General features: G+C 46.6%; 1 protein-coding gene across 1 annotated transcript in view; it reads right to left on the bottom strand.

Annotated features, from left to right (window-relative positions):
- Nucleotides 1-21302, bottom strand: part of LOC126260167 (odorant receptor Or2-like) — a 48357-nt gene extending 27055 nt beyond the window's left edge. The window contains exons 1-4 of the mRNA XM_049957430.1: nucleotides 20958-21302; nucleotides 20638-20786; nucleotides 16238-16337; nucleotides 691-792 (exon numbers count right to left, since the gene is read on the bottom strand). Coding sequence (XP_049813387.1) covers nucleotides 691-792; nucleotides 16238-16337; nucleotides 20638-20786; nucleotides 20958-21302 — 696 coding nt within the window. The remainder of the gene's footprint in view (nucleotides 1-690; nucleotides 793-16237; nucleotides 16338-20637; nucleotides 20787-20957) is intronic.
- Between the last annotated feature and the right edge of the window lie 473 nt (nucleotides 21303-21775).

The raw sequence follows: 21775 nt of genomic DNA, 5'->3' as shown, positions 1-21775 counted from the left end.
TCGGATAGTCACGGAGGATGAAACTTTGGGTATCTTACGTCACCCCTGAAACAAAACGGCAGTTAATGGAATGGAGGCACACTTCATACCCAACGAAGGTTAAGCCTAAGAAAATCTTGACACCTCGAAAAGTCATGTGCATCGTTTTTGGGGACAGAAAAGGCATTTTGCTGATTGATTTCTTACCGCGAGGCCAAACAATCAATGCACATAGTTACTGCGAAACCATCAAGTTATTGCGCCGAGCAATACAGAACAAGCGCCGAGGATTACTGTCAAAAGGTGTTGTTTTTGGCACGATAATGCCCGACCTCACACGGCGAACGTGACCCAACAACTCTTGTGGGAATTTCACTGGGACGCGTTTGATCATCCTCCGTACAGCTCGGACCTCGCTCCTAGCGACATTCATCTCTTCTCACACCTAAAATCTGTCCTTGGTGGTCAGCACTTCAACGATGATGATGAGCTGAAAGAACCATATGGTTGAAGAAGGCATACAAAAACTTGTGCCACGCTATGACAAGTGACTACAAAATTTCGGAAGCTATGTAGGAAAGTAGTTTAACAGATGTAGATTTTTGTTCAATAAATATTTTTTCTGTATTTGTACACGTTTTTTTTATATCACGAAACGGATCTTACTTTGTAGACGACCCTCGTACGTACACAGACGCCAGCAGCGCTCACCTGGTCCAGAATGTGCTGAGCTCCTGAGCAATACAGGAACAGCTGCGTCAGCAGTAGGGGAAGCGAACCCCAACACTTCAGCGCGGAATTGCTGTCTGGGCTCTGCAGAGAAATAAAATCGTGTTCGTGATACAAGAGGCCAACAGCGCTAAAGAAAATCAATTGACTGGGAAACAGAGCATGTACAAAATAACCATAAAAATTAAAATGGTGTATAGCCGCCTGTGGAATTCCATACAGTCAGCGTTTTCTCTGAGGGTCTATGCATAAAAACCCTGAATAGAAGTTGATAGCATTCTATTTGATGCGAGTACCTCCCAAAGAACCTTTCAGTTTTTCAGAGATTCTGAAATGGCTATGGCGGCCTCAATTACGAGCGCTTGCTGAAAAGTAATACCTCCGAATTTTTTACGTGAAAACTCTTAAAGCTTTATAATAAAACAGATATTATTAACGTTTTACATCTGTATTCTTCCTGTCTACATAACTGCAGCCCTTTGCTGCTACAGGGCTCCCAATTCTTGCGTGTAACAAGGTCAATGAGGAACAGCGTGTTGTAATAGAGTTTCAAAATCGAAGAGTTCATCTACACATGAAGCCTCTTTTCTTCAGCTTGGCAATTCCAGACCACACACGAGTGTTGCAACACCTGCAACAATCCGAAGCCTTCGGTTCACTGTCATTGGTCATCCTCCGTAGAGTCCCGACTTCGTCCCACCATATTTTCATCTGTTTCCAAAACTTAAAGAACACCTTCGAGGACTTCCTCTTGACAACGATGAAGTTGTGCGAGCAGCGGTAAGATTGTGGCTCCGCCAACAAAGTCAAAAATTCTATACTATGAACAATCTGGTCTCTCTTTAGGAGAAATATGTTCGTCCCTGTGGTGATTATGTGGAGAAATAAACACATCAAAAAAACTTTTGGATCACCCCAGTTCCCAGAACTCCTGTTGATACACGTTAACTGTGGATATTGTATCACAGACACAGTCCCTTCGACTGTTCAGAGATGTCACTAAACCCGCCCAAAGCTGTAAACAACCATGCATGAGCAGCGCCTATTAGACGGAGGGGGTCCGACAACCGATTAGTTCCAGTCATTCCAACAGGAGGAGGTACACGGCTCGTGTTGTCTGTCTGTCAACCATGCCTAGACGGTCAATATCGCGGTTCGATCGCGTCCGCATTGTTACTTTCTTCCAGGAAGGGCTCTCAATAAGGTAAGTGTCCAGGCGTCTCGGAGTGAATCAAAGCGATGTTGTTTGGACATGGAGGAGATACAGAGAGACAGGAACTGACGATGACATGCCGCGCTCAGCCCGCCCAAGGGCTATTACTGTGGTGGATGACTGCTACCTATGGATTATGGCTCGGAGGAACCCTGACAGCAACGCCACCTTGTTGAATAATGCTTTTCGTGCAGCCACAGGACGTCATGTTACAACTCAAACTGCGCGCAATAGGCTGCATGATGCGCAACTTCACTCCCGACGTCCGTGGCGAGGTCCATCTTTGCAACCACTACACAGTGCGGTACAGATGGATCCAACAGCATGCCGAATGGACCGCCCAGGATTAGCATCACGTTCTCTTCACCGATGAGTGTCGCATATGCCTTCAACCAGACAATCGTCGGAGACGTGTTTGGAGGCAACCCGGTCAGGCTCAAACGCCTTAGACACACTGTCCAGCGAGTGCAGCAAGGTGGAGGTTCCTTGCTGTTTTGGGGTGGCATTATGTAGGGCCGACGTACGCCACTGGTGGTCATGGAAGACGCCGTAGCGGCTGTACGATATGTGAATGATATCCTCCAACCGATAGTGCAACCATATCGGCAGCATATTGGCGAGGCATTCGTCTTCATGGACGACAGTTAACGTCCCATCGTGCACATCTTGTGAATGACTTCCTTCAGGATAACGACATCGCTCGACTAGAGTGGCCAGCATGTTTTCCAGACATGAACCCTATCGAATATGCCTGGGATGGACTGAAAAGGGCTGTTTACGGACGACGTGACCCACCAACCACTCTGAGGGATCTACGCCGACAATCTGGACGAAAAATGCCTTCATGAATTTGTGGATAGTATACCACGACGAATACAGGCATGCATCAATGCAAGAGGACGTGCTACTGGGTATTAGAGGTACCGGTGTGTACAACAATCTGGACCACCACCTCTGAAGGTCTCTCTGTATGGTGGTGCAACATACAATGTGTGATTTTCATGAGCAACAGAAAGGGCAGAAATAATGTTTATCTCTATTCAAATTTTCTCTACAGGTTCCGGCACTCTCGGAACCGAGGTGATGCAAAACTTTTTTGATGTGTGTAGATATGTAGACATGACGAATAAATATATGGAATGTTAATAATGTAGTGTTGGCAGAAGAGCCAACACTGTTTTTCTAGAGGAGGCCGAAATGCACGCGTTTAATTACACGCTGACTGGCGTGAGGTCTGGAACAGGACAATATCTTGAGAACTGCAAATAAAGTAAGTAGTTGATATAATACTTAACTTTAATCCACAATTGTAGAACTTCGCTCTTGATGATACATGCTTCACATAATAAATATCAATTGAATACGGCGCCTTGCTAGGTCGTAGCAAATGTAGCTAAAGGCTATGCTAACTATCGTCTCGGCAAATGAGAGCGTATCGGTCAGTGTAGCTTCGCTAGCAAAGTCGGCTGTACAACTCGGGCGAGTGCTAGTACGTCTCTCTAGACCTGCCGTGTGGTGGCGCTCGGTCTGCTATCACTGTCAGTAGCGACACGCAGGTCCGGCGTATACTAATGGACCGCGGCCAATTTAAAGGCTACCACCTAGCAAGTGTGGTGTCTGGCGGTGACACCACATTCCTCCCCCGCAAATCGGCGGGGGAGGAATGTGGTCGCCCGCCATGGGGAGGACCCTATGTTGACGTATGCGACGAGGTGGGGAGCCTAACAACAGGCGAGGCTGTGCCACCCGCACCCGGCCATTCGGTCCGAGGGGAGCTAGGAAACGCCTGAAAACCTAGACCAGGGTGCACGTCAACATGCGGTGTATGCGCCCGTAGAGAGACAGGAGGGGCCGAAGATTCGACCTCCATCGGGGCGGGGCAGCCGACGGGCGAAGACGACATCTGGTCCGGAGCCGGCAAGAGTTCCATGTCGGAGGACAGCTGGTCACGGGAAGCGATTGGCGGCGCGTGACCCAGGGAGGCGCTTGGCGGCTGCAGCAAAGCGTCCACTGCGGCCGTCGCCGGCGGGAGAACAGGCGGCGGCGGCGGCGGCGGCGGTGGCGGCGGCGGCGGCGCGTCGCCATGGGGAAAAATGGAAGGCAGCGTCGGTAACACCTGGGGCTGAGGCGAGCCAGTAGATGGGTCCCCAGGGCGCTGACCGGACGGCACCGTCGCTGTAAGCAGACGGGGAGCGGCAGAACCCGTGCGACGACAGAGGCGCAGCTGATTGAGATGCCGACGCACCTCACCAAAGGCCCCCAAAATCAAATACATAGCGCGGCCGAGGCAGCGAAGAATGCGCCCTGCGAGCCAACGCCGTGAACCCCAATAGTTGCGATAGTATACAACGTCGCCTGGAGCAAAAGCAGGCGTCTGCCGCTGCACAGGAACCTGATGCGGCGGATGCAGCAAAGACATCAAGGTTCGATGAGGACGACCGTGGAGCAACTCAGCCGGCGAGCGACCATCTCGGGGCTGAGAGCGATACGAAGACAAGAAGAGCAATAACGCGTCCTCCCGAGAATGCGACTCTTTCAACTTCAACATCTGTGACTTGAAAGTCCGGACCAATCGTTCAGCGGCACCGTTTGACTGAGGCGAAAACGGCGCGGATGCCAGATGTTGAATACCATTGGCCTTGCAGAATGACTGAAATTCTGCAGATATGAATTGTGAGCCATTGTCGGAAACAATAGTCTGTGGAAGACCTTCAATGCAAAAGATAGCGGATAACGCTTGGATGGTGGCTGAAGACGTCGTGGAAGACATCCTGACAACAAAAGGAAAATTACTGAAGGAATCGACAACAACCAACCATCGAGCATTCCAGAATGGACCAGCAAAATCGATGTGTAAGCGTTGCCAAGGGGAAGTGGCTTGTGGTCATGCAAAGAATTTCCGCGGTGGTGCAGATTGGTGTTCGGCACACGCCATGCAAGAAGTGCACATATTCGTAATCACAGCATCGATTCCGAACCAAGTACAGTGCTGACGAGCAAGTTGTTTCGTTCTCACTATACCCCAATGTCCTTGGTGGAGAAGCCGTAAGACAGAGGACTGTAACGAACGTGGGACCACGACCCGGGACTGATCATTATCGGAACGCAACAGCAAAACACCACGTCGAACAAAAAGTCTCTCCTTGTGAGCAAAACATCGGCGAACCAACGGATCCTGGATCCGTGACTTTGACAAGGGCCATTGCGTAGCAACAAAACGCAAAACGGTAGCAAGGGCAGGGTCAGCAACTGTGGCTGTAGCTACACGACGAAAATCAATCGGAAACGATTCGACCACGTCATCGGTTTCCGCATCAATGAACATGCAAGCAAGTTCGGAAGAATCGAATGCTCTATCCTCAGCAACAGGCAAACGGGACAACGCATCGGCGTTTCCGTGCTTAGCAGTGGACCGATACAAGACATCGTAGCGGTACTGCGAGAGGAAAATAGACCAGCGAATGAATTTCTGCGCTGTACGTGGAGGTACAGGCTTGTTCGGATGAAAAAGCGATGTCAAAGGTTTGTGGTCTGTGATGATGGTAAAGTGACGACCATACAAGAAATCATGAAACTTAGTAACACCAAAGACGAGAGCCAAAGCTTCTTTCTCGATCTGGGAATAATTTCTTTGCGCAGACGAGAGCAATGTGGACGCAAAGGCAATAGGGCGATCATGCGATCCATCTTTGTGCGCAAGCACAGCACCAACCCCGAAATCCGATGCATCTACCATCAACAAAAGGGGTTTCTGGGGATCAAATGGCGTAAGGCAAGTACTAGAAAGCAACGCCGATTTCAACTGGCGAAAGGCGAGTTCGCATTCCGTCGTCCAGACGAACGGAACACCTTTACGGCGTAAGCGATGAAGCGGAGCTGAAATGGAAGAGGCATTGCGGACATAGCGATGGTAGTAATTTATTTTACCCAGCACACTCTGTAGCTGCTTCAAATTCTGCGGCGAAGGCGTCTTGTATGGCACGGAGGTGCTCTGGACTAGGATGTATGCCTTGGGCATTGATTACATGTCCCAGATATGGTAAATCACGAGCAAAAAACACATTTGTCCTTCCGCAAGCGAAGACCATTTTGTCGCAAGACCTGAAATATTGTTCTGAGATTGGCTAAATGTTCTTCTTCCGTCTTTCCGGAGATCACAATATCGTCCAGATAGTTTGCTGCAGTAGGGATGGAGGCACAAACAGTTTGCAGATATTGCTGAAACAATGCAGGGGTGGATGCACACCCGAATGGCAGTCTTTTGAATCGATACAAACCAAGATGCGTGTTAACCACCAAGATGCGCTGGGATTCGTCGTCCACTGGTATTTGCAAGTACGCATCTGCTAGGTCTAACTTCGAAAAATATTTACCCGGGCACAGTTTGTCAAAAAGATCTTCCGGGCGGGGTAAAGGAAAAGTTGCAATCACTAATTGTGGATTCACTGTTGCCTTGAAGTCCACACAAAGTCTCAATTTTCCAGAAGGTTTTGGCAAAATTACTAAGGGTGATGCCCAGAGAGAAGCCTGCACACGTTCAATCACACCTTGTGATTCCAAATCATTTAATGTTCTTGCGACCTCATCACGCAATGCGTGGGGAACATTGCGCGCTCTAAAAAATTTTGGTTCCGCGTTTACTTTCAGTTCCAAATGGGCTTCACAGTTCTTAGCGCAACCAAGGCCCGGTGCAAAAATGTCTGCAAATTCTTCACATAGACTAGAAACACTGGCTGAAGGCACAGTCTGGTTCACTGATAGGACCTGATTTACTATAGACAAGTTAAACAACTGAAATAAATCTAAACCAAACAAGTTCACTGCAGAAGAAGAACGAAGTACGTAAAATGACACAAGTTTTGTTTGTCCCTTGTATGTGGCAAGAAGGCTGCACTGTCCTAACACAGGGATATTCTGACCGGAATAACTATTTAACTTAACATTTGCGGCACGCAACGGAGGTGTGCCCAGTTGTCTGTACATGTCTTTATTGATCAAAGAAACTGCAGCTCCGGTATCGAGCTGGAATGGGATCACGTTGCCATGAATGTCCAAATCTACAAAACGTTTATTGTCCTGCTGACGACAAGAGCGACTGTCTCGTGCAACGTGAACAGACACTGGTACAGAAGCACTTGCGACTTGACGGGATTTCTGGCGACGTCGACGCACACTATTTGTGGGACGAACACAGTCACTGTTACAGAGAGTGGCACTGGGCGGAGTGGTATTAACTACATGAATTTCCATGGGCGAAGGTTCACGAGCCTGAGTATTCTTGGTTCGATTCCGGCGCGAAGCAAAGGGCCTGGAATGGTTGTGAGTGCCTGATCTGAGCTTTTTCCGGCAAACACTCTGAACATGTCCTTTTTTATTACAGAAGAAGCAAATAGCTTGGCGTGACGGGCAATTTTCACGCGAATGTCTAGTAGCACACCGCGGGCATGATTTCACTGCATTTGCGTGCTTGCGCGGCACACGTGGCTGCGCGGATGGGCGCGAGGGCTGTTTACAATTCTGTGCAGCTCGCCCGGCGGGCCGGTTAACGTGACACACGGCTGGCGAAGTTGCAAATGATTCCTGAGCAAAGTCAAGTGTGTCTTGCCTATCCAATATGTCTATCACTTGTTGAAGGGAGGGATTGACTAGTTTCAAAATTTGCTCCCGTATATGAACATCAGAAACGTTCTGTGCAATTGCACCACGCACCATAGTATCTGAATAAGGGAGTCCACATTCACACTCAAAAGCACAATCCCTTGTAAGGCCTTGCAAAGTTGCAACCCACTCCCTATTAGTCTGACCGGCCGTACGTTTTGTACGAAAGAACGTATACCTTTTTGCAACTACATTGACTGATTCCTTGAAATATGCATCTAATGCAGACAAAATTTCGTCGTAGGACAGAGTTGCTACGTCGCGTCGGGGAAACAATTTCACTATCACACGGTACGTCTGGACGCCTACACACACCAACAAAAAAGGCTGCCGCTCGTTACCTTGAATTCTGTAGGCGGCGAGATGGAATCCAAATTGGCGTGACCACTCTGTCCAGCTTTCCAGTGCCGCATCAAACGGACGAAAAGGTGGAGCAACTGCATGTTGTGGCTGCGGTAGCGGTGGAGCGGCGGCGGCCGCATCGTTTTGCAGTGCATGTTGACCCTGGACGAGCTGTCCAAGGACATCCAATAACGCCTGCGTCTGCTGATTCTGCAAGCGATAAAATTCGGACAGTACATCTGGAGATTGTGGCGAAGCCATGACACAAGTAAATTAAGCAAGTAGAAAAAAGAAGGCCCTTTTGAGACTCGTCGCCAATTTGTAGTGTTGGCAGAAGAGCCAACACTGTTTTTCTAGAGGAGGCCGAAATGCACGCGTTTAATTACACGCTGACTGGCGTGAGGTCTGGAAAGGACAATATCTTGAGAATTGCAAATAAAGTAAGTAGTTGATATAATACTTAACTTTAATCCACAATTGTAGAACATCGCTCTTGATGATACATGCTTCACATAATAAATATCAAATGAATACGGCGCCTTGCTAGGTCGTAGCAAATGTAGCTAAAGGCTATGCTAACTATCGTCTCGGTAAATGAGAGCGTATCGGTCAGTGTAGCTTCGCTAGCAAAGTCGGCTGTACAACTCGGGCGAGTGCTAGTACGTCTCTCTAGACCTGCCGTGTGGTGGCGCTCGGTCTGCTATCACTGACAGTGGCGACACGCGGGTCCGGCGTATACTAATGGACCGTGGCCGATTTAAAGGCTACCACCTAGCAAGTGTGGTGTCTGGCGGTGACACCACAAATAACGTTTGTTTTATTTATAAACCATTAAAAGTTTTCACATAAGAAATTTGAAGGCATTACTTTTCAGCTCGCCATCGTACTTTACCAGTACAGACTATAACATTTAGTTTTATAACATTCAATGCCGGAGAAAAAAAATGGCAATCGAGGAAGTATTATTTTACCTTCAAGCCCATCACACCAGCTGTCGGATTATTAAACAGGGAAGGTAATGTGTGTCGCCAGTACACACCCGAAGATGGCCAGAAGATTCTGCGCCGACGTTTAGGAGGTAGCAAGTTACAGACATTCACCAGTTGCGCGAAATTTCTTGGAACTATGCTAATTTAGTCTAACGTTGGTTGCGTACGTCGTAATTTGAGTCTGTATTTAATTTCTTTCCTTCTTATCTTTCAACTTTAAACTTTCAACTTTCTAACGTTGGTTGCGTACGTCGTAATTTGGGTCTGTATTTAATTTCTTTCCTTCTTATCTTTCAACTTAAAAAAAAATGGTTCAAATGGCTCTGAGCACTATGTGACTTAACATCTGAGGTCTTCAGTCCCCTAGAACTTAGAACTACTTAAACCTAACTAACCTAAGGACATCACACACATCCATGCCCGAGGCAGGATGCGAACCTGCCACCGTAGCGGTCGCGCGGTTCCGGACTGAAGCGCCTAGAACCGCTCGGCTACAGCGGGCGGCTTTTCAGCTTTACAGTTATCCAATAGTAATTTGTTTTCATTCAGTTTTGTACATGAAATCAAGCAGAAGATAATTTAGAATAGCACTATCCGCTCAGTTCCATAAAAAAAATTATTCTGCTTTACTAGGTAGCGGGTAGCCGCGCGGTTTGAGGAGCCTTGTAACAGTTCGCCCCCCCCCCCTCCCTGTCGGTGGTTCGAGTCCCCCCTCGGCCATAGTCGTGTGTGTGTTATCCTTAGCGTAAGTTAGTATGAGTTAGATTAAGTAATACGGAAGCCTAGGGCTCTTTGACCTCAGCAGTTTGGTCGCATAGGAATTTACCACCACCACCTTCCTTCAAGAAGGCGTAACACTTTCGTCGCAATGACTGCTTTTTTGACATTACAAGTGGTCAGTGCTTCTGGATTATTAAGGATACATTTCAACTAGTAACAAGTACTTGCAGTAGTACATCAAAACTCGACACTGGGCCCTTACTTGAACAGACCTTACGTGGCAGATCTTCTGTTGCCATCTCGTGTCAGCAAATACATACAATCTAAAGACGACGCTCTCATCTGCAGGTACAGACGACAGATGTGATAAGAAGACTAGGGTGAGTGCAGAGATATCGTAACATGGGCAACAGACTCGCGCATTAAGCTCAATGCTGCAAAAAGTCAAGCGACTGTCCTCACGAAACGATGACCACGAGCAATGGATGACATAATTCTATTCGGTGCACCAGTACCATGGATTCCGACTGCAAAATGTCTTTTTGTTCCGCTTGATCACCAACTGCCGTGGAGAGACCATTCAGACAAAGTCTGGAAGCAATCATCTGCCATCTTGGCTTCCCTATATCCAATCGTTAACGAAATATCTACACTCTCTGAATAATGTGGGTTGCTAATCCTCAGCTACACTTGTCCCCGGTGGGAACCCGCAGGCAAGACACATACTCTATGTGATCAAAAGTATCCGGACACCCCCAAAAAGATACGTGTTTCATATTAGGTGCATTGTGCTGCCACCTACTGATAGGTACTCCATATCAGCGACCTCAGTAGTCATTAGACATCGTGAGAGTGCAGAATGGGGCGCTCCGCGAAACTCACGGTCTTCGAAGTGGTCAGGTGATTGGATGTCACTTGTGTCATACGTCTGTACGCGAGATTTCCACACTCCTAAACATGCCTACGTCTTCTGTTTCCGATGTGATACTGAAGTAGAAACGTGAAGGGACACGTACAGCACAAAAGCATATAGGCGGAACTCGTCTGTTGACAGAGACTGCCGACAGTTGAAGAGAATCGTAATGTGTAATAGGCAGACATCTATCCAGACCATCACCCAGGAATTGCAAACTGCATCAGTATCCGCTGCAAGTACTATGACAGTTAGGTGGGAAGTGAGAAAACTTGGATTTCATGGTCGAGCGGCTCCTCGTAAGCCACACATCACGCCGGTAAATGCCAAACGACGCCTCGCTTGGTGTAAGGAGCGTAAACATTGGACTATTGAACAGTGGAAAAAAAGTTGTGTGGAGTGGCGAATCATGGTACACAATATGGCGATCCGACGGTGAATGTATGTAGTGCCAACAGTAAAATTCGGAGGCGGTGGTGTTATGGTGTGGTGGTCGTGTTTTTCATGGAGAGGGCTTGCACATCTTGTTGTTTTGCAAAGCACTATCACAGACAGGCCTACATTGATGTTTTAAGCGCTTTCTTGCTTCGCACTGTTGAAGAGCAATTCGGGGATGGCGATTGCATCTTTCAACACGATCGAGCACCTGTCCATAATGCGCGCCCTCTGGCGAAGTGGTTACACGACAGTAAGACTCCTGTAATGGACTGCCCTGCACAGAGTCCTGATCTGAATCCCATAGAACATCTTTGTGATGTTTTGGAACGCCGACTTCATGCCAGGCCTCACCGACCGACATCGATACCTCTCCTCAGTGCATCACTCCGTGAAGAATGGGCTGCCATTCCCCAGGAAACGTTCCAGCACATGGCTGAACGTATGCCTGCGAGAGTGGAAGGTGTGGGCCAACACCATATTTAATTTCAGCATTACCGATGGAGGGCACCGAGAACTTATAAGTGAATTGCAGCAAGGTGGCCGGATACTTTTGATCACATAGTGTATATAAAAAGAACAAATCAAGAACAACGCGCTCCTGCGCATCCACCACGTCCAAGAAATTTGCTAGTTGCTATCCCCACGAAGTTGCAGGGGAAATACAAATGCACCAACGTTTCCAAGACCACGCCACAAAATTACATCGTAAGTCACGATACTCGCTTAACTGTTTCATCCGACGCTCAGGTATCAGATGCTTGTACTTAATAAGACACTGCGGAGAGGTTGAAATAATTTCATCCAAGATATTGATGCAAGGTTTCGTAATGAGAACTTAACACCACCACTTCCCTCCTCTTGTCGGCGAAATACTAGTTCTGGAAGTTTCTCCCACTTCAACGTATCGAATCGAGCGCCAGCAGAGGCCTGGTTTAGCAACCTTGGCTACAGAGTCCTGTGGTTGGTTGCAGAGATTGTACACCATAAACCCGAGTGAGATTTGGCTTTCTTTAACCGTGAATTATTCTTTGTGATGTGTTTTAGGATAGAATATGAATCAACTAACTAAGTTTTCTCCTATGATTTTAGATACGTCGATGTAGGTACCCAATTTCCTTCTTTAAAACTTAAAAATGGGGAATTGAAACTGAAATTAGGCTTCTGGATATGGTGTTCATTTACACAATAAACTGTCAGTAGTTTAAGAAACACGTTCTGTTAACAGTTAAAGAACTGTAGTTCACTAGAGGAATAAATTATTTCAGACACATATTTTGTGTAGTGTAACTGTTGCAGATGGCAATGTCGACGAACTCTACATTAAATATCATAGAGCTTACTGCAGTTTGTAGAATTAGAAAACTTGTTTAGGGTAACAAGTGTATACCACCATCTGTCTCCTTATTTACATTACTCTGGTCTGCCCTAGCAGATCATTTGTTGGGGTAGTTCGCATAGTTAGGAAACAAGTATGAACACAAATGAGTTGTAATCTATCCAATATTTACAAATATTTTGGTCTCCAATATGGTATAAAGTAGGGTACATCCACAAACGTTATTAGTGAGCGGAGTATTATTTATAACATTGGGGGATGTTTTGCCAATCAAAACACAAGAAATAAATCGAAATAGTTACTTTTAAATACATTATGGGAGTGAACAGTGATCAATGTGTTACAAATATTCTTGATCACAATTTATTTATTATGGTGACTGGTTTCGACCACTACTGTGATCGTCTTCAGACCAATGAGTAGGAAACTCCTTCTGCTGGAGAATCACCAGCAATCTCCAGCAGAAGGAGGTTCCTACTCATTGGTCTGAATACGATCACAGTAGTGGTCAAAACCGGTCACCATATTAAATAAAGTGTGATCAAGACTGTTTTTGATAGTAAATAAATCGAAATAGACTGAAGAATTTATTACAGTTGTTTTTGAAGTTCACAAAATGTGATACCCATGTCAATCTTGCATCGCATATGGTGTCCAAGAGCTGTATTTGTAGTCCTGGCCCTTCATAGTTGCTCCACTCCCCTGCCATATGCGCACAGTTAAAGTTTTGCGAAGGCAGCCTGCAGGCGTCAACAGTGTTGATGTACGAGAGATGTTCAATAAATAATGCAACACTTCTCTTTCTCGGGCAATTTTGGTTGAAAACGGCGTTCGTTATGGGAAATCGTGAAATATTTTCATTTCTGCCCCTACAATTTCCGTAGTTCCAATAGATGGCGGCTATGTATAGCCTCCAAAATGGCGGCTGTAACGTAGATGCGTTCAAAGCAGAGAGCTGTCATCGAGTCTCTTTTGGCGGAAAACCAGGACATCGCAGACATTCTTAGGCACTTGCAGAGTGTCTACGGAGACCTGGCAGTGAACAAAAGCACGGTGAGTCGTTGGGAAAGGCGTCGGTCATCATCGAAACAAGGTCACGTATACCTGCCCGATCTCCCTCGTGCCGACCGACCGCACACAGCTGTGACTCCTGGAAAGTTGGAACGCACGGACACTCTCATTCGACGTGATCGACGGATCACAATAAACCATCTCGCTGCTCAACTGGACGTCTCTTTTGGTAGAGCTGACACACTAGTCCGCCAGTTGGGGTACTCAAAGGTGTTTGTCCGCTGGGTTTCTCGCCACCTAACAAAATTACTATTCGCTAGCTCACTTGAGCAGATGTAATTTCGATGAACTGCTCACGCGCTGCCTGCGATATGGAATATCTATGCTACAATAGAATCGCAGGTCAGGGTAGTGTTGGCAGTAAGTAGAGCTTAGTAGCTCGCAGAGAGCAGTCGTGTTTTGTAGCTCGCACAGAGCACTTGAATTATGGAGTTCGGACACGGCGGTGCAGCGGTTGACTTTTGTTGGGCCGGTCGTGCAGAACGATGGTGGTGCCTCAGCGATGTGGTATAAGGCAAAAAGAAAAAATATTATTGTTCTTTGTTGCTGCGAGCATATGTTAATTGCCACAACTGATTTAACCACAATTGTAATGTGAAAGTCTCATGTAATTCCTTGCAGAAATGTTTCAATAATAGCTTTTGCCAGTCATTTATCTGAGTTTAAAGATTTTACGAATTTTTCCTGTGCATACTCATGCTGATTAAGCAAAAGAAAATCAGTTGTTTTTCGTAAAAATGAAAATCTAGTGTCCAGCATTGCACTGGGCTGTGCCAAAAAAAAAAAAAAATTCTTATAGGAGCAGATATATACGCGTTATCCAGCGACATCATTGTGAGGTAAGAATTTTTCAGTTTATTCAGGATGATTTCACAGGGCCATGACGCAGCGCTGCTGACATCAAAACTTATTAATGTCGATATGCAGTCAGTCTTTAATGGAAAGTCACATTAAAACTCGAAATTTTATTATTGGAAAGAAATTTTTGCCGGCCGCGGGGGTCTAGCGGTTCTGGCGCTGCAGTCCGGAACCGCGGGACTGCTACGGTCGCAGGTTCGAATCCTGCCTCGGGCATGGGTGTGTGTGGTGTCCTTAGGTTAGTTAGGTTTAAGTAGTTCTAAGTTCTAGGGGACTTATGACCTGAGATGTTGAGTCCCATAGTGCTCAGAGCCATTTGAACCATTTGAGCCAAAGAAATTTTTCTATTGGAAACTTAAACGAGATTTTTCTGTTGGGAGGTTATACTAAATGCGAACATTATAATTATTTTTCTGTTGGGAGGTTACACTTGTCGACTTCCGGCCAGGATTGTATTTTGAGAATTTTCTGAGAAGTAGTCAGTTACATATCCGCTCTTATTTCTCTAGTGTTAAATGTAGTTTGCATTTGGCGCAACACATTTACTAATTTGTCACTCCTTTTTCATAGATCATTGCTCTTTGTTGTCATTGTATTTATTCCACTTTGTATCCGCTTTGTCTTGGTTTGATTTTGTGTCCACCTTTAATTTATGAAAAGTGCCGCGAAAAAGTGCAAACAGTACATCGCGAAGTGTAATGAATGAAAACACCGACGTGAACAGTTTGGCAATGTAGGAGATACTCGGTGACATAATTATAATCTCGCAACTTTAGATAATCAGTGAGCGCCAACCACCAGTAACAATTCAAACTTAAATGATGAGCAAACAAATTTAATTATGGCCACTGTAAATTTAACAACAACTGATGACGCGGCGCGTTCCACCACAACGAACGCTGCCCAGTTTGACACATCAGATGTGCAAAATTTACACAGTGAGCAGATAAATGTTAACAATGAAGATGAACAATTTACTCAAAATATGTCAGATTTATTTAATTCTGATCTAGCGACCAACAGTGCACAACCAATCAGCAAACTTTTTCGTGAATCAGACAATGACCAAATGGTTACTAAACACGACTGCTCTCTGCGAGGTACTAAACTCGACAACACTGCTCTGACCTGTGGTACTATTGTAGCATAGATATTCATATCGCAGGCAGCGCATGAGCAGTCCATCGAAATTACATCTGCTCAACTGCGCTAGCGAATAGTAATGAACCCCTAATGAACCCCTAACACCATAAAGAGCATCTGTGTGGAATTGCTTGCGAGTTACAAGGCTGCTCGTGTCAATTTCTTGTCGAATGTCGTCACAGGCGATGAAACATGGGGTATTCAGTTCCATCAGGAAACAAAACGGCAATCCATGGAGTGGCGACTCACCACATCACAGTTCAAAGCCGCACTCTCACCCGGTAATGCCATGGCAACCGTCTTCTGGCACCTTGAAGGGGCTATTATGCTTGATGCCCCTCCTCATACTGCAACGACCAACCCTGAAGAGCACTGTGCGAACCTCAACAAATTGAAGAAACCACTTCAGCCTTTTTCGTCGCCATAAAAATGTAAAGGAACGTCTCCTTTTCCACAACAACGCAAGCCCTTGCACACTTCATTGGACTGTTTTTCCTCATCCACACTTCAGCCGGGGTCTCGCACCTTCCGACTTCCATCTGTTTGGCCCAATGGTGGATGCACTCCACAGGAAGCAGTCATGGATAATGCAGCAGGACGTTGGCTCCGACTTCGACCAATAGAGTCGTACCATGCGGGAATACAGGTCCTCCCAGTAAGGTGGTACGGCCGCCACACTGAATGGAGATTACGTTGAAAAACAGTTTTGTAGCCGAAAGAGTGGGAAATAGTACGGTGTATTCGGATCCTGAATAAAACAAATCTGCTCTCAGGAAAAAGTGACGCATTACTCACTAGTATGTAGCTAGGAAAGTTTCTTCATTCGTGCAGGGTGAAGCGTTACGTACGTAGGTGGCTGAGAAGAGCACCACGCAGGAGGAGACGGCTCCCACCAGGAACTGCAGCATCGCCACCGGGTTCATCAGCGACTCCAGCAGGCCAACCAATCTGAAAACGTGCGGCGAGAGATGGCAGTGTCCATTAACGACATAGAGGAAACAAAATTTTTCCTTGAACTGGTGAAGCCGTACTTACCAGTGTGTCATAAAATGCCTAATCCCACACGCATCAGTAAACTGGGGCGTTGCAGGGGGAGGTCGGGTGCCGGCCCCTGTGGCCGAGCGGTTTTAGGCGCTTCAGTCTGGAACCGCGCGATCGCTACGGTCGCAGGTTCGACTCCTGCCTCGGGAGTGGATGTGTGTGATGTCCTTAGATTAGTTAGGTTTAAGTAGTTCTAAGTTCTAGGCGACTGATGACCTCAGATGTTAAGTCCCATAGTGCTCAGAGCCATTTGTACCATTTTGAGGTCGGGTAGTATCGCACATCGGATTCTATTGGACAAAAACTATGATCGCTGTGACAGCAGCTGACGCACCACTACTGCTACGCAGGCACAACAGTAAAAACACGATTTTGAATCAAAACGACTGTACATTTCGGAACGGCGACAAGTTATCTGCTCCTAATGATTTTTTCGGTGCAAGAACTATTTCTGTAGTGTTGTGTTTTCTTTGCAATACAGATTTTTATTGTATACTTAGATACAAGGGATTTTATTCTGTATACTGTAGGCTATGACTATCTCTAGCTCGAGCAATAACAGTCGGAATATTAAACTACTACAGCGGTACATTTGGGTCCCACCGGACAAAACAACTTTGGCTTCTACTGGACAAAACACAAAGCATAAAAACTTAAATTTTTACTGTTTTTAAGTAAGCAGCACTGGAGAAGTCGGTACGTAAATGAGATGAAAATTTTATCTTTTTATTTATTTATTTATAATTAAACTAGGAAGATTAGCGCCATCACACTCTCCGCCAAGTCTAGCCAGCCATTCTACATAACTGCACATTATATACTATACTACCGAACCCGGCAATGCTTTGCAATTGCTAAATATGTACGCGAGTTTGATATACATCCTAATCTCCTTCTTCCCCCTCTCTCTGTCCATCTTCTTCTCCCCTTCTCTCTGTCCATTTCCTTCTCCAATCTATCTCAACTCCTCCTCCTTCTCCTCCACCTCCCTCTCTCTGTCCATTTCCTCCTTCCCCATCTCTATGTTTATTGCCTCCCACCCTCCCATCTGCTCTGTCCCGTCTATCTGACCTTGAGCCTTGTTTAATGGTATTGCCAACGAAACCTTGATTGGGAATTGAAGGTGTTTAAAACGAATGCGTAAATCATTTGCGATCATTAGTATACGGGGTATGAGAGACCTTCCCTGCTGCTGGATCTTTGAGAACAAGCGCTTCTATGACAGTATTTCGCAAAGTTTTAATATGAAAAAGGTGTAATTACAAAGTTTCGAACGATTTAGTTTCCGTAGTAGTATTTATCACTAGCCGATAAGCCATAAGCACAACTTTCTTGTTTTCTGTTGAAACCCACTGCGAAGAAGAAAACAAAACAGCACATAGTAGTGTATGCAATTTTTGTTTAAAATTATATATAATTAAAATGAATATATATCGGAGAAACAATTTGTCTAATGGTTTAAGTGCCCTGCTATCGTAGTTAAAACTGACTGCGAAAGATAAAACAAAAAAATGTTAAAATTTCTTTGTCCAGAACTTGAAAGGCGTCAAGTGAATATCAGAGAAATACGATTTCAGCAGGATGGTGCCACAGCTCACACGGCGAGAGCACCCATGGAAGTGGTTCGACAAATATTCCCAGGACGTTATTTCGAGATATGGTGATGTTTACTGGCCCCCTCGCTCGCCCAATTTGTCGATATGCGACTTATTTTTGTGGGGATATTTAAAATCAAGAGTCTACATCAATAAGCCTCGCACAATCGATGACCTGATGAATTCCATTCGTCAGGAAATTGAAGCCGTGCGGACTGAAATGTTGGAGAGAGCCATGTGTAACTTTCGGGCGAGGATCCAGATTTGTATCCAGCAAGAAGGACGTCATCTCCAAGATATTATTTTTCGAACCTAAAAAGTATGTATATTTCAAAACTGCATTAAAACTCAATCACTTAATGCTTGCTTCTATTATTTTTATCAAGCCGTGTCCTAGTCATTCAATTGTGAAAAACATGCGTTTCCTCTGCTCCACCCTGTACAAACGAAGGCCACGGCCACACTGATTTGTCTACAGACACCAGAGATGGCGCATTCAACTGAGATGGCTTCATGCTTCACAGCTATCGGTCGTTCATCTTCGGGGCATGCACACGAGGGGCATTCAGTAAGTAACGCAACACATTTTTTTTCTGAAAGTAGGTTGTTTTATTCAGGATTCCCATACAGCATAGTGACGAAACCCTATTTTTCAACATAATCATCGTTCAATGTGAGCAAACTTGTTGCTGCATCAATAACCAGCCCATCATCTGCGTACTGCATCCCATGGAGTCCGTCCTTCACTGGGCCAAAGACATGGTAGTCGGAAGGTGCCAGACCCAGGCTGAATGGCTCATGATGAAGAACAGTCGAATGAAATTTTGTGTGCTCTCGGGTGCGCAGACTTCTCCGATGACCAGCTGAGTAGCGAGGTGTTTGTGATCAGTCGATCCGCACGTTCCAACACTGCAAAAGTCACAGCTGTGGAGGCCAGGGGGCGCTTGAGTGATCAAACACGTTTGCGCAGTCTTGTTGCGATGATGACAGACGCTCGCCAAACGACTCACCGTGCTTTTGTTCACTGCCAGGTCTCCGTAGACATTCTGCAAGTGCCTACGAATATCTGCGAGGCTCTGACTTTCCTCCAAATGAAACTCAATGACAGTTCTCTGCTTTCACCGCACCTCCGTTACAGAAGGCATTTTGAAGGCTAGCCTATAGTGCAGACACCTATTGGAACTTCACGAAGCTACAAAGGCTGAAGTGGGAATATTCTACGATGTCCCACAACAAATTCCGCATTTTTTTCAACCAGAATCAGCCGAGAAAGAGAATGTGTTGCAATACTTATTGAACGCCCTTCATACTTACTCTGTGATCGGAGTACTCCCATTGTTTAATAGGCACACCCCGTAAGTTCTTCGTACAGTAGAAATGAGTAACTTTCATATTTAAAAAAAAGTTTTGAAATGCGCTTTAGCAGCTAAAATTTTCACGGTGAATTTCTTTTGGTGCATTCCTCCTGTATCAAAAATTTCAAGGTATGTCTTGACTTGTCGAATTGGATCATTCCATTCCCTCGTTAGTTTGATGTTGCCTTCGAACCTACTTTCACCTGATCGAATTACATGTTCCTAGAGACATACTGGGTCTTAACTTTGCCTTTGATAAGGAAAGAATCTGAATTAATGAATTAAAATTTGTGCCAAAGCCAGGATTTAAACCCAAATCTCCCTCTTACTAAGGCAAATGTGCTTTCCACTACACCATCCTGGCACTCTCACTGACGCCGCTAGAGCAGTTGCCCACGAAAGGCAAAGGTCCCGAGTTCGAGTCTCGGCCCCGCACACAGTTTTAATCTGCCAGGAAGTTTCATATCAGCGCACACTCCGCTGCAGAGTGAAAATCTCGTTCTGGAAACATCCCCCAGGCTGTGGCTAAGCCATGTCTCCGCAATAGCCTTTGTTTCAGGAGTGGTAGTCTTGCAAGGTTCGCAGAAGAGCTTCTGTAAAGTTTGGTCGACCAGGGTGGCCGAGCGGTTCTAGGTGCTACATTTTGGAACCGCGCGACCGCTACGGTCGCAGGTTCGAATCCTGCCTCGGGCATGGATGTGTGTGATGTCCTTAGGTTAGTTAGGTTTAAGTAGTTCTAAGTTCTAGGGGACTGATGACCACGGATGTTAAGTCCCATAGTGCTCAGAGCCATTTGAACCATTTTTTTTTTTTTTTTTGTAAATTTTGAAGGTAGGAGACGAGCTACTGGCGGAAGTAAAGCTGTGAGGACGGGGCGTGAGTCGTGCTGGGATAGGTCAGATGGTAGAGCACTTGCCCGCGAAAGGCAAAGGTCCCGACTTCGTGTCTCGGTCCGGCACACAGTTTTAATCTGCCAGGAAGTTTCATATCAGTGCACACTCCGCTACAGAGTCAAAATCTCATTCTGGATTGACTAGAGTAGTTTGTGTAGTTATGACAGGCACAGCGCCAGGTTTTTGTAGCGGATATCACATCTTTCTAGTAAGCAGGAGGCCAGGGTTCAAGTTCTGGCCACGACACAAATTGTAATTTATCACTTCAGCTTCTATCCTACTATCACCTATACGAAATGTTACCATGATCTGCAAAAGTTTCGAGATACTGACCGGTTACAGAAATTACTTTAGGATCACCTACCTGATGAGCTCTTTGTGGGTGTCGACACATAAGCACAGCTCATTATACATGTCGCCGTGAAGGGTGGACGCATCATCGGATTCAGCGCACAGTTTTATCTTCTGTGTTCTTTCCCGAAGGCGCAGTCCCGCTATTCTCGAAGCCAGGACCTTGAATTGCATCGAGATGTGAGCCATAATAGTCGCGAAAAAGCAGTCTGTGTTCATGTCGATGGAGCAGAAAAAGAAGGTGGCCACACACTGGTGGACGTACAGGAACCAGTAGGTGGGTGCCCGGGTAAGGTTCGGCCACGGGAGCTGCTGAAAGGGAAATATGCGCACCTGGGGATACATCGAGAGTGGCAGCAGCGACCACACGATCAGGGCCGACAGGACGGAGGAGAAGAAGAGGAAAGTGAGTTTGACGGACCAGCGCCGGGTCTCGCGGAAGGCGGCCGCCAGCTGCGGGTCGGCGTCGCAAAAGTCGCGCTGGCGCGCCCGGAGCGCGTCGACGCCGCCGACGAGTGCCGAGTAGCGGCGGTGGCGCGCCAGCAGCAGCGCGGCCTTGGCGAAGCCCAAGGACACGGGGAAGGCGTTGGAGAGCGCGAGCGTCAGCAGCTGCAGGTCGCCGGAGCAGGCGTAGACGGAGCAGGCGGCGCCCAGCAGGTGGCCGGCGCCGAGCGCCATGAGGGCGGCGGCGAGCGCGCGGGAGGCGCGAGGCGCGGGGGCGACGGGCGGCCACACCCCCAGCGCGCACAGGAAGCGCACGTTGTGCCGCAGCAGCGAGCCGGCCGCCGAGCGCCACGTCACCGACCCCTCCTCCATCCCGCACCTGGAGGGGGCAGGTGTTTCTCCGTGACAAGTACACTAGTGGCCATTAAAATTGCTACACCACCAAGATGACGAGCTACATACGCGAAATTTAACCGACAGGAAGAAGATGCTGTGATATGCAAATGATTAGCTTTTCAGAGCATTCACACAAGGTTGGCGCCGGTGGCGACACCTACAACGTGCTGGCACGAGGAAAGTTTCCAACCGATTTCTCATACACAAACAGCAGCTGACCGGCGTTGCCTGGTGAAACGTTGTTGTGATGCCTCGTGTAAGGAGGAGAAATGCGTACCATCACGTTTCCAACTTTGATAAAGGTCGGATTG

The sequence above is a fragment of the Schistocerca nitens genome, chromosome 5 (genome assembly GCF_023898315.1).
Source record: "Schistocerca nitens isolate TAMUIC-IGC-003100 chromosome 5, iqSchNite1.1, whole genome shotgun sequence".
Taxonomy (NCBI): Eukaryota; Metazoa; Arthropoda; class Insecta; order Orthoptera; family Acrididae; genus Schistocerca; species Schistocerca nitens.
This window is presented reverse-complemented; position numbering and strand designations above follow the sequence as displayed.